Below are 18,416 nucleotides of genomic sequence, written 5' to 3'. Positions count from 1 at the left end.
TGGAGAATGAACGGGCCAGCGAGGGAGAGCGGAGCACCGCGTCATCACTGCCGCCGTCATTGGAGAACGAACAGGCCTGCGAGGAAGGGACCACACCCAGCCTGGCGTGCACTGGGCCCCGCGTCTACGAGGCACCGCCCTGCCCCGCCGTCTCCAGGAGCTAATACGGCGGATGATGAGACGATGAACCGTGATCTCAAACCTTTGCGCAATTTGTAGCCCGTATGGATTCCGCCGAATCATCCTGGCAGTTGCCAAACACCGTGATGACCAGGGCATGCGCAAGCTCTTCCTCCCTCCGCGCGATACTGACCGAGCGGTCGATGATCCTCCGGGGCCTCACCCTGGCACCAGGACGGTCGTCATCGCTTCAGGACGGGGGGACAGTCTCGACCGCAGACTCGCTGGGAACGTCATTGATGTCAGCAGGCGGTGCCCGGCCACCACCAGCAGCCCCACCACGCCCACGGCTTCGACATTGACGTCGACTGCAAGGAGCCTCTGCCACCTCGGTAGCCTTGTCCGCCATGGCCTCCCGTGATAACTTGTAGAATTTCTGCACCAGAGTTGATGTGGCATTGTTTTAACTTGTAGAATTTTGGAAATTCAAAAATGTTGTCTCAAACCGATAGTTTGTTATCAGGGAATGTTTCCATAATTACTGAGCTAATATTGTGAAAATCATTCAGCCTCAAAATAATTTCAAGGCCACAAGCTCTAGGTTTGCTTTTTCTATGAATCTCACTCCCATGTGCGGCCCGTTCCATTCTAGCCTAGCTCACGGCCTCACGCTTCATACCCAGATCAGCCAAGGTGCATTTTCCATCAGCCTATAACTTCTGCTTACCTGAATGCTGAGCTCTTCAAGCTCTGGACTCCAATTTATTCATGACAGGGTGGAGGTGGAGAGTATGTAGACATATATTTGGACAGGCAACACCGTTAGCGCCCTGGAGTGGAGGAAATTAAGCAGCCATGCATCCAAAGATTGTGTTGATGTCAGAACTGAGGATGGTTGGCCGACAAACAAATTCATTAATGAAAGCATCCCAGGTTCAGCTTACTAGTTACTACTATAGCTAGCATATAATGTTTGTGTAGCACTCAATAAATCTAAAATAATAAATCACTGGCTATTCATCGAATTAAGAACATCGAGCTTTCATTATTAGTCAGAAACAGTCATTTTCCTTCCAAACGTGCACATGATCTTAAAATGTATCTCCCTACTCATATATAATTTATTATGAATTTAAAGGTCTTATTTACCACTCATGTTGGTCAAATCTGAAATAATTCCAATAAATAGGCAGGATTATATCTAAACTATAGAAAATATATTATTGCATAAAAATGATGCTTAAATTTTTACATAAGCAATGTAGGAAGTAAAATGTTAAAACTAATTGACACGTTCAAAATTTAAGTAAATTAACCACCTCAAGTCTTGCTAGTAACGAGATGCATGACTATGAAGTTGTATTGTCAAACAAACAACAACGGGAAGGAAATGATTTACTTAATTTTGATTTTCTCGGTGAAGCCTTTTTAGAGACATTATAACAATGTTGGTTGGTACCCTGCCAATATTTTGTTATTTTTTTAGAAGTGATATTCAACATTAGAAACTATTAAGTACCGAACAAAACTAGATTCCAAACCATTCCAGCATTTGCATTTTTTTCTTTACAAATTTGCATATGATTTTAAGATGTATCTTTGTACTCATATATAATTTTTTAATTGAAATATCTTATTTACCATTAATGTTGGTAAAATCTAAAATAATTCCAACAATTAGGTAATTAGTTTTCTAGATAAACACCATATGAAATCAAAGTTAAATAAGAATGTCAGATTTGTTTCAGTGAACTCTCAGTTTTGGAACTATGATGTTTTTTTCATGCAAATGATGCCATCAGTTTTGAGGAGGGTGATCGCGGGAGGGTGGCTGGGTGCAGACTACAGTCCTGACACCCACGCAACAAGGATCATTTGCACACCTTTATATATCTCAGTATTTATAAGAGTCCGATTGTAACTCTACCTTGTACTGCTAGTTATAAGTTGATGAAGTCCCAATGTAAGTGGACTCACATCTTTAGAGAGACAAAGATCTATTAAAATCAAACAAGGTTGGACCATGCATAAAACCAAAGTTGGACCCCCTAGCTTGTTTCTGTCACAGCATGGTTGAATGTTCCACATCATTACAATCCAAATACATGGAGCCTGCTGCAAAACAGAGTCTTAAATAATCAAATTATGAATAGATATCCCCAGCTTTTGAAAACAGCGGCTCCTTCACATCCCTCAGAAAAGGCACCCCTAGCATAAACAGGAGCATCTTGACATGAGTGACAAACTCGCCACCTGTCGTTAGATGCTTGGCGTGGAATGCGGCGCCACAGTTGCACGCTATGTAACAAAGCATCTCTAACCACACCGCAACGATCAGCTCCCAACAGTCGGCCGCTTCTCCCATCTTAAGCAAGTCCGAGGCAACCCGACGAGCTCGATCCAGCACGGGGTAGTAGTTTTCATGGAAGAAAGAGCTTTCTTCATCACGGATGTCCTGAATCACCTTCCTCCTATCACAACTCGCACTCTTCTCAAGCAGCCAGCGCGACATCTCGCGCTTTCCCCTAATGACCACGTAATGCCCTTCACTGCCAGCCATGGCACCGCAATCTGCGATGAGGTACATAATGTAGTGTGACAACTCTCGAGCAATGCCTCTGAGCCCGGAGATGTTATCTACATTTTCATGGTGAGGTGAATCACCATCTAAATGCACCTCATGAGAGGAGCCGCCATCTACATTGCCGTGGTGAGAAGAACCTAAATGCAATTCATCAGAGGAGCTCCCATCTACATTCTCATGGTGAGAAGAACCACCATCAAAATGTGCTCCATGAAGGGAACCGCTATGTACTTCCTCATGATGAGAAGAACCACCATGTACTTGTGCTTCATGAGATGAGCTTCCGTCGACATCAACGTCAGCAGAGAGCAAGCATATGTCTGTGACAATATGCCAAAGAAGCACGCTTGACACAAACTCCAAACCTTGGATGTTGCTTACCTGGAGCACCTGCTGAGCTGCACTCTGGTGATGATCTTGCTTTGCTTCAACCACCCATTGCGCCCATTGGCCACTGAACTTGCCAACACCAATATCCCATTCATGCACACGTGGAGTGGCTGCTATGTCCAGCAATTTATCTAGGAGGAGCTTCTTGACCTCAGCTGAGATGCCTATATGTGTGACAGCCTGTTGGCCGATTCCGATCCAACTCATCGTCCGTCGCAACAAGCCAGATTCTTGTTTCTTCTTGATGCAATCTCCGATAATGCTGTATTGCGCCATCTTTGCCGACCACTCTCCTTGTTTTTCTGGATGGAGATGCCTTGCAATGCTCACCATGGCTGCAATTACACAAGGAAACATTCGGCACAGTGGGCATGTTAGTGAACACGAAATGGCTGTCTTGTAAGCCCAACATGACGAGATGAATGCCACAAATATAGAGCACGTCTCCAGTACGATGGCACCTACAAGTAGCACGTAAGATATAATAACAACAGCTGCATCGTGGCCCTTCTGACCAGCCATGCCCTTCACGAACAACCCAAGCGCCGCTGACGTTAGTGCAAGAGTGGCAATCCGGTGGAAACCGCTACAACCTGGGGCAATGTGGAAATGTCGTGTACCGAACTTAGTGTACAAGTAGTCATAGATCAACGAGAGATTGATCTCGGCCAACTTGTACGCCATGTGGACTATGTTCTCCGAAGTTTTAAACACCTCAACGGCCTGCTTGATCTCCTTGATATCATCAGGAAGAAGAGAGATTGAAGGGGTCATGTCCATCAGAAAGTGCAGGCTTAGTTTGAAGCCCTCGACTGCCACATTCAGGATGACCTCAAAATTTCTCTCCTTCTTTTTTGAGATAACAGAACACAGCTGACCGTAAAAGCCCTGGGTGTCCCAGACGGCGTCACTGGATGCACGAGAAACAAGATTCGAAGTCGTTCTACTTGATCCAGGTGCAACTGAGCCAGCCCTTCTAAGTGCCCAGATCCTCTCAGCATATTTAGCTGTCCCGGAGACGAACACGAGCACCATGGGAGCCATGAGCAGTCGATCATCTCCACGCAGTTGCTTGCTGACAACGTAGACGGCCGTTGGCACCTGTGTGGCAAGGCTGAGAAGGTGGCGCTTCCAGAGCGAGTTGTCATCCATGGAGAAGGCCGTCATGGTCTCCTGCCCACCGAGATGGAGCAGCAGGAAGGGTGCCCAGAAGAGGGCAAGCTGATTGCCACCCCCATGGAGGGTGAGACGGCCGAGTATGAAAACCGCGAGGGGGTTGGCGGAAACGTAGGCAAGCCAGAGAAGCACGCTGAGGATGCGGGAGCCGTGCCGTTTGCGGAAGCCAGAGAACAAGAAGAGGAAGACTTGCAGGGAGAAGCTGGCCATCACCATGCACTGGAGCTCCCACTCGTTAAAGAATTCTTGGGCACGTGATAGTGCGCTGATGCAGTGGAAAAGTAAATCAGAGAGTTGAGAAGAAAAATAATTAAACTGACATATATTTTTTTAAGTTTGATTTATTGGCCATTCTGTTTGCAAACAGAACATAAATTCCTTGGCTATAGCAGCTGTCCTCTCCTTCCCATCCCCCCCCCCCCCCCCCCCCCCCCCCCCCCCCCCCCCCCACACACACACAAACACACACACACCATCATCTCCTCCATCATCGACCGCTGCTGCTTCGTACACCTATGTCAATGTCCCCAACGCGCGCGCAGGCTGAGAAGTGGGTCGAACACTGCACTATGATGACCACAAGTAGGTGTGACCCCCGCTGCTACTTCATCCTCCGCTTCCTTGCTGTCCGTGTGCTGGTTTCACCGTGTTTTTGGCGAGGGTATGGGCATGCCCGTACCTTCCCACATACAATCCAAATCATCATCATCCATGCCTGTATTTCCCGCTCTCACGCATGCATGTCCATTTACCAAAACCCACAGGATTATGAGTTAAGCTAATGGGGCGAGGTGATTGGCGTTAAGGATTAATTGACTAGCTAGAATAGCATATATATAGCCAGAGCTAATTTCCTCCCCATCCCCTACCCTACCTATTTAGGATGGATCAAAAAATTTAACCAAATCAGGTGCTGAAGGATTTGGATGTGGGTATTTGGTACCCACCAGATCTACAGTTATCTGGCATGTACCAGGGTTAAAAAATTCGGTAAATAAAATTTATTTTATAAATTTGAAATATTGGGAATATCAGATAAAAATTTCTTTAAATTTTGTTATTTCATGATTTTGTTTGAAATCGGTCCTTAACCCATCATATATCATAATTTTTTATATAACAACAAAGAAATATATAAAAATATCACAGATTTAACACATTAGGTAGTTTCATTATAAGAAATTTTGGTCAAAAAAAGTTTTCATACCTTACCGATAAATGCGGAATTCAGAAATATCGTCAAAATTTCACTAAGTGAACTCTGGCATGTACTATTTGAGATGTGTTGAGGCTATGTGATCTGCATGGGAGCCAAGTCACAATGGCCCTGGTAGTGTTTGACTTCTTTTATTAAATTTAAGAGGACAATAGCAAATGGTGGCAACATTTATCATGCCATAAATTAATTTTTTCATAAAACCGTATACTTAAAACAGAGCGGGAGTAAGTGTTTCCATATCAGCGTGTGGGTGAGAAGTGAATGCTGATAGATAGCAACCTTACAATTCAATTCCAATTCTTTGGCTTAGAAAAAAAATTCAATTTGAATTAAATCAGAAGGGGTCAAGGATGATGCTTCGATGTCCGACCATCTGACCGGATCAATTATTTGTCCTGTCATTTCACTGGCCTGCAGTAGCATGTGCACCTGTAGGTGTCCCCACAGGCGACCCAATACCTGGTCAGTCTTCGCTTGCATGGTACTAGCAATTCCTATCCCATTTATTTCGTTTTCTCTGTCGTCTTGCTCCCCAATTTCTATTTCTTAATGAAAGCAGATGCACTACTCAAGTGCTCATAGGACAATTGGAAGCAAAATGAGAGTTAAAAGGCAATTCAATGAGTTGCTAGGCAACATTATAAGCCAAAAAAGGGATTTTTTTGCTAATAACGATAATGAGAAATCGTCTCAAGAATTTGTTTTAACTGGGTCAGTTGGTCCAAATAGGAAACTCATATAATTGAACCAATAATCTGGATTTTAACGTAACACGTTAGGCACCTGCATCCCTAACCAAGTTGGAACTAGTTAGCGAAGGTGGAACTTGGGTTTTCTAGTACTGTCGCCTCCAGTAGGCCTATCCTACAGCAACTCCGGGAAACTCAACATAACCTCGCCGAGGTCTGCATGGTGCTTGTCAGCTTAGCTCTCCAGCTTACAGAGGGAGGGAGAGTCTCTATGGAGTACTGGTATGGAGAGGCATGCGGGATCTGTTGAATCTCTGACGGCTAAAGAAGGTGTGCCGGCTGGAATTCCGAAGGATGCAACTTTTGCAAATAATAATGATAACACTTACAAAAAAAGTAACATACTGTAATGCTAGTTTTGCTTTGTCACCTGCTTTGAGCTGTGTGATGGACGCCCACTTCTTCGAGTTCTCTGATCGCCCTCATGTCTCGAGCACAAGCAGAGCAGGAAGAGAGGAAGGAAGAAATAGAATGAGCTCGGTTCAATCTTCAATATGTGGTTCTGATTGAAGGAGAAACCAAGGGAAACTGGCAGGTGGCCCCATTTGCAGGCATCATATTATTCAGAGGTACAGTAGAGTAGACCTTGACTTTTGGGCATAAGCATGAAGGATTGTACCAGTGGAATCAAATCACTACCTCGCTACCTATGAAAAAATATGTTAGTGTTTACTTTCATTGCATTATTTGTTCTTATATCTCTAGTATTTTTTTAGATATCTATAATATGATTCTCCCCCTTCAACAAGAGCTATTATATAGTAATAGAAGCACTTCTACAGGGCTCGGTTAGACCTAAACGTTTATCTCTAGAAAACCTGAACTTTAAATTGACCTATTTGTAGACAAACACGTTTTTTATAGGGCAGACGACAACACAGATTAATCAGCGGTAGATCAGAATTCATCGTCACGTATGTTATAGGGTATTTCACTGGCCGAATAACAGTGTGAGATTACGTGGCACTGGTAGAAAAGAGATCTTCCATCCAGCATTTTTACTTCCAATTGTTTTTGGATCCGGGACTAAAGGGCCTTTAGTCCGGGTCAAAGGGCCGCCACCGACGGGAGGAGCTTTAATCCCGGTTGGTAATATTAACCAGGACTAAAGAGCCCCTTTAGTCCTGGTTGTAACGGCTAGTGGAATGAATGGACTTTTTGTCCCGGTTGAAAACACCAATTGGGACAAGAGATTGGATAGATGTTTTACTTTTTATGACAATTTAATATAGAAATTATGTTTTCGAGATTGGATAGATGTTTTACTTTTTGTGACAATTCAATATAGAAATTATGTTTTCATTTGGTGATCGTGGTGGGAGAATCATCTCCATTTATTAATAAAAAAATCATGCCCTGGTTAAAGGAGGAGACACACCATTTTGTCAGCCTGATGACGGCTCGAATCTATAATCTCTTATTGAAATATGAGTGCAAAGTAATGCTTGATTATTATATTGGTTTGGATTTGCATTCTGATCATCAATTTCTCTTTCAACATTTTAACAGTTAATACCCCCTCCGTTCTTAAATATGTGACACCGTTGACTTTTTACTTCAACTTTGACCACCAATATTTATTGAACGAGTTAGTTAACTAATGTAAAATGTATATCATTATGTCTATTGTCAAATGTAATTTAGATTTAACTTGTAGGTTTATCTATTTGCAAAAATTTTTGTAGAAAAGACGAATAGTCAAATGAATAAAAAAAAGTCAACGGCATTATATATTTAAGAACGGAGGTAGTATTAGAGAACTCCCGAATGCATTTTGGTAGATATAAATTAGGAGCATTTGTTGATGGATATAAATTAGAAGCATTTTGACGCAAGCAGAGATTGACACAGAAGTTATATATTGGTGTTCATCAGCAGAAGAAATTACAGGACTCCTCATTCTCGCACACGTGCTGGTGTGTAAAGATAGGATATTAATAACGCACGAGTATTCTTTGCCTACGATAAATTAGCAGCATTGGTTGACGGATGCAACACACCAAGTAATGGTGATCATGTAAGCGCCAAGAAAGTGGACGGACCATCGACTGTTCCTTAAGAACATCCATCGGTTGCCATAGACTCAACCCCAATGATACTCTAGTGCAGTGGTTGCACACATGTTGATACTTCCCATGCCTAGATAGATACCCAGCAAATAGAATTGAAGTAGTAGTGTGAGACCCAGTGTTGGCGTTTTTTTGGCCAACACATGAACACACACGATCGTGCGGCGTGCGGAGGGGCTCGCTGCAGCTCAGCTCAAGCCGGTCTGACCGGTTTCAGGGATCGGTCTGATCGGTTGTCGGGCAGGCCGACGGTAGACCTTTGAACGCTCGCCCGGGAAGGATCCCGTTAGGGCAGGCGCACGCAGGGTTGCTCTAGGATTGGCAGGCCACCTAGAGCACCTTCAAACGTTGTCGAGATGAAGGAAGAACAACAGGTAGTAGATTGGAAAAGTTAGGGGAAAAGAATAAAGGAAAAGACGATAAATAGTAGATTGGTTTTTGTCGATTGGGTTAGATGTCCTCAATCAGCCGAATACCTTTATATTTATATTTATAGGGAGGGAAGGTCTTCCCCACACAGGAGTCAAAACTCTAATACAACTTGTGCTAAATCACAACTCCTACTCGGATTACACAGAGCCAGACCGATCAAACCGGCCTGGACAACCGGTCTGCCGGTCTACCCGGGTGCGGATCTTGCGAAGATCGTATCTCCCTCATCCGAACTCCAAATTGGACGTTCTATATATGAATCTTGATCCACTCGACGAGTTATACGCAATGGTGGAGTCCAATCTTCATTTGGAGCACTCTGATCCAACCGGTCTGACCGGTGGGGTCAGCCGGTCTAACTTGTCTGCACGAGGTGCTGATCTTCCTAAGGGCATAACTCTCTCATCTGAAATCCAAATCAGACATTCCATATATGCATTTCAATCGTCTCGATGAGAGCTACACCACGATGAATTCCAATTTGCAGTTTAGGAACTTTCCTAAACTGTTCTGACCGGTTGGGAGACCGGTCTAAACATGTCTGACCAGATTTTCCCATACGTGCCTATTTTGAGCTCCATATAGTTCATGAGAGGCATCCGCCCATGCGCGTGAGAGGTGGCAGCGGCATACCAAGAGCTCTAAGATCGAAAAGGAAGTCCCACCGCGACACCGCACCCATGTCCGTCCCTCGGAAACACCTGACAACCCTAAGCCCTTCGATCGTTCTCGCTTCCATCCTCTCTAACGCCACCACCCGACACCGTCCCCAATTGCCACATTGAAGCCGTGAATCATCGCCGCCCCGGCGGCATCCTCCATCGATGCCCCCAATGCTGTCATCCATCGACTGCCACCTTGGTCCATCGTCGCCCCAACACCGTCCTCCATCGCCGCCCCATCGCCGTGGATAGTTGCCATCTCCATCGACATCACCTCGTGACGCCATCTTCCGGGGCCACCTAGCCTAGGGTTCCAAGGTGAGGTTGTTTTACTCTTGCGGGTTAAAATTTGTTCATGGCTAGGGTTTCTCGATACCGATTGTGCTAGGGTTAAAATTTCTAATTCAATGTATTTATTTGGATATGATAGATGTTGCCTAAGAAGCATTTGTCGGGTGCTCAGAAAAGAAAAAAAAGAAAACAAGAAGATCAATTCATAGAATCGCAGAGAGGTGCTCTACATAAGTTTTTTTCCAGTTTCAAATAATGCTGAAGTCAATCAAGATCAGGGGCGGGAACAAGTTGCAGAAGTCAATGCCAATGAAGGTGCTACAAAAGAGTATAATTTAGATGATGAAGCTGATGCCAATGATCATACTCAGGCTCCGGGAGGTGACACTTTATAGCCTTCAGATGATACTGAAACTATAAATATTGATGAACAAGAAGATTCAGTTTTGACTATTTTTGATCCTAGAACATAGGGAAATCTTGACAATAGCAAAAAAGATATCTTAATTGAGAAAGGACCTGTCAGAGAAATGGATCTACAATTCCCTTGTGATCCCAGTGGCAAACGTTTTTCTTATGCTTACTACTCCAGGAAATTATCTAATGGTGAGTTTGTTGACAAGAAGTGGTTGGTTTATTCTAAATATGTGGACAAGGTTTATTATTTTTGCTGCAAGTTGTTCAAATCAAATAGAACAAGTCATTGTTAGCATCTGATGGAGTAAGGGATTGAAAGCATCTCAGTGAGAAATTGAAAACACATGAGAATAGTGTGGAGCATTTGACAAACATGAGTACATGGAATGAGCTTCAGCTTAGATTAAGCAAAAATCAAACAATTGATGATGAAATGCAACAGGAAATTACAAAGAAAAAGGATCGTTGGAGACAGATCCTGGTAAGAATAGTTTTTGTTGTTAAGTTTCTTGCTAAATAAAATCTAGCTTTTCGAGGATCAAATGAGAAACTTTATGAGCGTAACAATGGTAATTTTCTAGCCACAGTTGAAATGATTGCTGAATTTAATCCTGTAATGCAAGAACATATTAGGCACATTCAAAGTAATGAAATTCATCATAATTATCTTGGCCATAATATTTAGAATGGGTTAATTATTATTTTTGCTAATGCTGTGAAAAATCATATCTTAAAGATTATCAAAGATGCCAAGTATTTCTTTGTTATCTTGGATTGTACCCCAGATGTGAGCCATGAAGAACAAATAACATTAATTGTGCATTGTGTTAATATGTCAAGTACCATTCCAAGAGTAGAGGAATTTTTCTTGGAGTTCTTACAGGTTGATGACACTTCTGGATTGGGGCTTTTTAATATTTTGTTGGATGCACTTCGATCTCTTGATTTGAACATTGATGATGTGAGAGGCCAAGGTTATGACAATGGTTCCAATATGAAGGGAAAACATCAAGGTGTGCAGACACGTTTGCTTGAAATTAATCCAAGAGCATTATATACATCATGTGCATGTCATAGTCTGAATCTCACTCTTTGTGATATGGCAAAATCATGCAAGATAGCTATTTCATTCTTTGGTGTTATACAAAGGATATATTGTTTGTTTGCACGCTCTACTAAAAGGTGGAAAATTTTGACTGATAATGTTGATGAGGTTTACTGTCAAACCCTTATCTGATACTCATTGGGAGAGTCGAATAAAGAGTGTGCAACCTATCAGGTATCAAGCCCCACAAATAATATCAGCAATGAAGGAAGTGGAAAGAACTTCTACTGATGAGCCAAAAACAGTAAGTGATGCTCAATCATTGGTAACTGCACTTGAGAAATTTGAATTTATAGTTGGTATGGTTATCTGGGATGATATTTTACTACTATCATCATGGTGAGAAAAAAGTTACGATCTAAGATTGTGTGCTTAGATGCTACTCTCAAACAAATTGAAGGGGTCATCTCATATTTTCAGAAGTATAGAGAAGAAGGCTTCAATGCTAGTATTGAGATTGCAAAATCCATTACATCTAGTATGGACATAGAGCCAAAATTTTCTACAAAACGTCAAGGTAAAAGAAAGAAACATTTTGATGAATGAAATGACAAAACTGAAGAATTACAACTTTCAGCTATAAATGAGTTCAAAGTTAGTTACTTCCTAGTTATTGTTGATGCTGCAATTGCTTCGTTGACTAGTCGATTTGAATAGCTAAAGAAATTTGAAAAAAAAATTTGGTTTCTTATTCAACTCAGAAAATTTAAAGTCCTTGGATGATAATGATCTACGACAGTGTTGCACTACTTTTGCAAAATCTTTTTCTCATGACAACAAGTCTGATGTTGAGTTGGATGATTTTTCTCTGAATTAAAAATGTTGCAAATATCTTTGCCAGAAGAATTGATGTCAGCACCTGAGATTCTTCAGTTTGTTGAAGCTGCAAATTGCTACCCGAATGTCTCCATTGCATATTGGATTCTCTTAACTATTCCAGTGATAGTAGCATCAGCCGAAAAAAGTTTCTCCAAATTAAAACTATTGAAAAATTATTTGAGATCAATTATGTTACAAGACAGGTTGAATGGCTTGGCTATATGCAGCATTGAGAAGGATGTTTTGGATGACATTAATCTTGATACTGTTCTTGAAGATTTTGCATCAAGAAATGCCCGAAGATGATTTTTTACAAAGCATTGAAGCATTATATTTTTATTTGAGGTAATCATAATGGTTATTATTTTTAGTTTTTTTTACACTATTGTTATGTTTTATGAGCTATACATATATTGCAAAGAAATTTTTATTATTTGTACTATATCCTTTAGTTTTGATATTAAAAATTAGTTCAGCGGGTCCTTATCTTCTTTGCCCCAAGACCCTTAAAATAGAGCCGGCCCTGATGGCAATGCAATGCACCCTCACTAGCTAGGACCAGAAATGACAAGGGCGTGCACCCTCCATTGGCTGTCGCCACGGCCGGCCATGTTGTCGGAGCGAGCGAAGGCTGGAGTTCTGACAAGGACGCAGACTCGATTTCGATTACGCCGGATGGGAATGGCTGCACACATGCTGATGCTTCCCATGCCTGGACACGCAATGCATTGCTCAGGGCGCATCTACGGCAGATTGAATTGTAGTAGTGCAGTACCCTAGTAAGTAGTGGGCAAGCTAGCAGAACCCAATTTGTATATAGAAGCCAGTGCAAAGACCTGCGCAAGATATGGTGTGTGGCGGGGGAAATAATGTCGCAGCACGCGAGCGGTCTAATGCTGCGGTCCATTTATACAGACCAGTTATTTCAACAATTGAGTAATGAGATATTTTAGATTGATTGAAAAAATTAGAGTCATCCATCCATCCTGAGGAATTGAACGGTAGAAACAAAGGAAGTACCGTGAAATTTATGAAGAGAAGTACAAAAAGTACCAATTTGATGGGACTAAGTAAAAAATAGTAAGAAATTACTATGATGCACATTTAATTATGTGTAAATCTATTTAATTCTTTTTTTACGCAAATAAGAAAAGGAAAGTATCTGCAAGTACCACTGGTACTGAAAACCATTGTAACAAAGCTCGTTAAGTAATTTATAAATTTTCTAGCTAGCAAGCCCTTGCCACTGGAAAAAACCATCCACGCGCTATGCATTTTTGACACCATCACTCTTTGAACGTGTCTGCCATGTCCTTCTTTCTGAATTCAGGCTACATTTTGTCTTCGTACCGTACTGTAACAATCAAGGCCGATTTTTCTCTTGAATAATGCCCTCGCTGACCAGTGTATTTTTTTTGTTTAGTTAGTCGTTTACCATCCAATTCGACTACTTCCGGTACGCACCACATTTATGTTAAGCGTAAGATAAACTGGTTGCGGTTTAATCTGGATGGAGAGTCTATGTAAACTGATTTGAATCTCTTTTAGTCCATTTGGTTTTGTATTATGCTTAAATTGTGCATTGCGCATGTTCATTTCCGTTACAGACATGTGCACACAGCTAGTATATTTCTTTTTTCATGCTTATCTTGCTTTTATTTACTGGATGGATGCACTGACATCCAGAGCTAGAGAAGGCGTGCTGGAATTATCAGTAGACGTGCACGCACTACCACTAAATAAACTAGTTTCGACCTGAGCTTTCAGTACAGCAACTGCTCTACTTGCCAGAATGTTGCAAGAAGGAAGTGGCAATCCCCGAAACGATCACACCCTGCATGAGTTGCCTCTGTGGCCCAACCCTGCATGAGTTGCCTCTGGCTCTTTCTGACTCCTGGCCTGCTGCAAAACCGTGGTGAACGTTGCTGAAACCTTCTCCATGAGAAGCACTTTGTGGAACCTGAGTTATTCATAACTTGCTGTTACATCCCATTCCTAGAAAATGGTTATTTACAATTTGCTTCATCAACGTGTGAATACCACAGGCATTTTGATGTCCAATGAAGTGATGGAGACAAAGCATATATGAATACCAAGATGTTGTACTAGGGCAATGACTCAAGTAGTTGGCTCATAAGCACGGAAGAACTATATATGGAACAGGCTCAGATAAAGGGAAGGAAGAGATGGGGGTGGCCATTATAAGGGCGGATCGGAAATAAGGTCCTAGCAGCAACCTGTAATCATGTTGCTGCATTGATGTATACGTCCTCATACGGCATTGAACTACCAATTAATATTGTTTAGGCTGTGTCCGTCACACGATTTTGTTACAAATGAAGAGCTTTTGTGCCAATTTTGCAAGCAATGCAAGGAGTTGCGCTGGAGGCCTAAGCCGAATAGAGTTGAAGCAGTAGTGTAGACTGTGTAGTGCCTAAACTAGCAGTATAAGGTACCATAGGTAGTACAGAATTATATAGAATCCAGGCAAGGACTACTTTATGAAATGTTTTTGACAAGCAGAATATAATGATCATTAGTGAATATAAAAAATATTAAATTTTAAAGGAAGCTAGGGCCTGCCCGGACCCTTTCTATCGAGGTTTATACTTTATCCCTCGACAGTCTCCTTCACTTGGATAGGGTGAGTGAATAGTTAAATGACTCGTCTGAACATTTACCGCTAGCTGATCCAAATAAGATGATATTTAGTGTGAAACCAATGGTTAAAAATGACAATGCCATCTTCTCACGCCATCTCGTTAAATGGGCCGAGTTTAGCGGGCTGGGCAACACTGGAACAAGAGGGGTAAAAGAAGGCAGACGATTCCATAGTAAGTACCAATGGTGGAATGCAAAAAACGCATGTAGCGTCAAGGCATTAAAACAAACAACTTCAGTTGATTAAACACTGCACTAATTATTGCTTGAACAAATAAACAATGGACCGGCCAGTCAAAACAAAACAGGAGTTTACAATAATCTATTGAGCCGAATCGATCCTGACCCGTCCTAGCTAGCATTTTAATTTTGATAGTATCCAGATTCTATGTGATAGCTCCATATGATTACACGGGATCAGTCCCATCCCTAACAAATAAACTTTAAGTAAAATGAGGAAATCTCTGAAAAATTAAAACTTTCCTCATTATATATAGTCCTATGTGTTTTATTTGTTTACCATTATAGTTTAATTCGAATTCTGTATATTCTTGTAGTACTATGTGAAGATGGGCATGAAACAGCAATAGATGCAACAGGGCAGCGGCAGAGCAAATAATGTAGCCATCAAAATTGTTTATTTAATTTGCACCTTCCGATGCATGTAGCCCGTGTTCAAAATTTTGTATCAGGGCCACTAGGCAAGATAATCCGAGAAATGAGGACGAGAATCCCAATTCACTTCTAACTACTCCAGTTAATTATACCATGTTCGTGGCTAATGACTCCCAGTAAATCATTGGACCCTCCGAGCCCTGATGGGAAGTCCATTCAGGCCTGAACCATCGATGCTATCACGTCCAATGTAATGGTTGGCGACGACAACCAAGTATATGCGGTTCATGAGCGCCAAGGAACCATCGATTCTGCAATATAAGAAAGTTTGTTTTGTAACATTGCCTTCACAAAAAAAATCTTATTTTACATTGGAGGTGATGGCATATAATGGTCCATCAAGCTAGTAATTTTATTTTTTTATTGATTTTGCAATATAAGAAAGTTTGTTTTGTAACATTGCCTTCACAATAAAATATTTAGCTCAGTCTGACTGTGAATCCTTTCGCCCGATTCAATCCGTTCAACCGTATATTGTAGAGTGAGAAAACTATCTTCATGATGCTCGAGTAGGATCTTCTTTGACCTAAGCTGTCACATTGCTCTTGCAACTCATTGCTGCATAGCCGGTCGGATCTAGGGGCTAACTTCTGGAATCTTCCTTGCTGACTTTCCTGATATAAGCGCAACGAAACTTTCTTGTATAGCGACTGCTCCTTAAGAACCTCCCCATGGTGTTTCATTTCCCTGGTTGCACACTTGCTGATATTTCCCATGCCTAGATAAATATCAAACAAATATAATTGAAGTAGTTGGGTAGCAAGCAGAACCGAATTATATAGAATCTAGTGAAAAGGGACAGCAAGACCTTGGTGGGTGAAAAGGAATTATGCTACTTACTGGGCAAGCCTGCTCAGGAGATAAAAAAAATCCTGCCATAACTGTGATGGATTTTCATGTTCAGCAACTATCTTAAATTAAGGTTTCCTTTGACAGCCTGAGGACGGCTCGAATCAATGTCTTATTGAAATATTAATGCAAAGTGAGGGATAAGGGTACCCTCGGGTCCCCACCGACCACGATACTGATCGGCCCTTACAGTTGGGCCTGCTCGACCATGCCGTGCGGGCTAAGGCATGATGTTCCGTGAAGCACAAGCTTGGAGGCCGGGCGAACCGATTCGGCCCGGATATCATGGGACATTTGTTGTAAACCAACTCAGATTGATTTCCTTGTAACAACCGACTAGTATTAGATCCTATCCGATTGCAACCCTAAGTCGTTAGCCTATATAAGGTGGTCAGGAGCGTCCCCCCGAGGGCACGTTAACTCTTCGCACCTGCGATCATCAATACAATCCATCAGAACACAGGACATAGAGTATTACTCTTCGGAAACCCGAACCTGTGTAAACCATACGTCCTTGTGCTACCATTCGAATTCTTGATCTTACAATCTCCTCCGCCTATAAATCTACCACTTGGGTAATCCTCTGGTGGACTGCCGGTCACTAAATCTGACACAAAGTATTGTTTGATTATTGTACTGGTTCAGCTTTTGCAATCTTTTCTCTGTCCACATTTTCATAGTTAATATTCAACGAGGACTCTCACATGCATTTCGGTAAATATAACTTGTACGCATTAGTTGATGGATGTAAATTAGAAGCATTTTGATGCAATCAAAGATGGACAAAGATTACTCAATGCATAGAAGTTATGGCTGTTCACCAGCAGCAGAAATTACAAGACGATCCCCATTCTTATTTATTGTGCATTCCTGTTGAATACAAAGCTGGACACAAAAAGAAACACGGCAAAGAAGTTGGCTGTTGTTCAGACGTGGTGAACATGAACACCAATTGCATCAAGGTACTTCCCAACATGAGCAAAGAATCCCACAATGCCACTTCGGCTCTGCACGGGAACACTAAAGGGAGTTCCTATCCCCCTCGACCAAGGCCCAAAGGTTCGGACATTAGGGACAAATTTTAGTGAGGTTACAACAATGGCACCATCGAATGTCCCAAATGTTCCTGAGATTTCCTTCACAAACTCGGAGTCGGCAAGCTGGATCTGCAAGAAAAAGTAATACAGAAACATCATCAGTCAATTTGTAAGCATAACAATTATTGGGATGCAATATATACCAAATTCCCGAGCGCGCGTCCGCGAAGTCCCGAGCGCTGCCATCTTCCCTATCCGTGTCCGGTCAAGATTCTGGCCGGGGCCGAGCCCGTGGACACCAGTGAGCACACCCTCAGGATCCACTCGACCTCCTCTTGTAATCGCCCACCTCTCCGCCATCTATCGCTCGCTAGAGCGCCGGCAATATGGTCGCTCAGGTTAGGCGTCGGCCAAAGCAAGAAGAAGGCCGAGCTTTTACAGATAGCCCCCCAGGAATCCTGTGATTTCAGAGAATTCTTGAGTCTTGGAGGTTTTACAGAAAAATCCCTATGATCTCTAGTCCTTTTCAATCTAATCCGAACCTTACGCTTTTAAAAGTTCTAACCTTGATCTTTGTATTATTTGCGAGCACTATTCCATGCTGTAACATCCTACTTTTTAGAATATTTAAAAATAAGGATTTTTTAAAATTTTTCTTTAAACCTAATGTAATTCCTTTTCTTAAAATTATTTAACTCTTCTTACCTTAAAAATCATGCATTTAGCTCACATGTGTGTTGCATTTGGTTGCTCTAGAACAAATTCATCCTTCAAATAAATAGGAAACATTTCTAAACATTCACAGGCTACAAACCCCATTTTGGCCTGCTCCTACTGTCAGCCTGGCTCGTCCCCACCTTTCCCACGGTGCGGCCCAGCCCAACAACCACGACTGGCCCGGCCTCCTTTTCCTCCCCTAACCCAGCTCCGGACCCACGCGTCCCAATACTAACAGCCCAAGTTGTTGCCTCCCTTCTTTCTCCTTCGCTTCACCACGCCATGTGACACCGGTGCGTGCTCGCCGTGCCTCTACATGCCGCCACCCACACTTCACCCTGCTCCGTGGCACAAATGCCACGCCACCCCACTCCGCGCCACGCCCCGCTCGCTCCCCTTCTCTCCTCGGTTCCACGCCCTCACCCGTACGTGCGCACCTTGCCA

General features: G+C 42.4%; 2 protein-coding genes across 2 annotated transcripts; both read right to left on the bottom strand.

Annotated features, from left to right (window-relative positions):
• Positions 1 to 2,120: 2,120 nt before the first annotated feature.
• On the bottom strand, positions 2,121 to 6,815 carry LOC117847321 (uncharacterized). The gene is made up of 2 exons (XM_034728511.2): positions 6,609 to 6,815; positions 2,121 to 4,535 (listed from the first exon to the last, which is right to left on the bottom strand). The coding sequence occupies exons 1-2, from the start codon at positions 6,662 to 6,664 to the stop codon at positions 2,264 to 2,266; spliced, it is 2,328 nt and encodes a 775-aa protein (XP_034584402.1). The 5' UTR covers positions 6,665 to 6,815; the 3' UTR covers positions 2,121 to 2,263.
• Positions 6,816 to 17,144: 10,329 nt separating this feature from the next.
• Positions 17,145 to 17,615, bottom strand: LOC140222295 (protein GOS9-like). The gene is made up of 2 exons (XM_072292458.1): positions 17,499 to 17,615; positions 17,145 to 17,384 (listed from the first exon to the last, which is right to left on the bottom strand). The coding sequence occupies exons 1-2, from the start codon at positions 17,613 to 17,615 to the stop codon at positions 17,145 to 17,147; spliced, it is 357 nt and encodes a 118-aa protein (XP_072148559.1).
• Positions 17,616 to 18,416: the final 801 nt, after the last annotated feature.

Source organism: Setaria viridis, chromosome 3 (genome assembly GCF_005286985.2).
Source record: "Setaria viridis chromosome 3, Setaria_viridis_v4.0, whole genome shotgun sequence".
NCBI lineage: Eukaryota > Viridiplantae > Streptophyta > Magnoliopsida > Poales > Poaceae > Setaria > Setaria viridis.
This window is presented reverse-complemented; position numbering and strand designations above follow the sequence as displayed.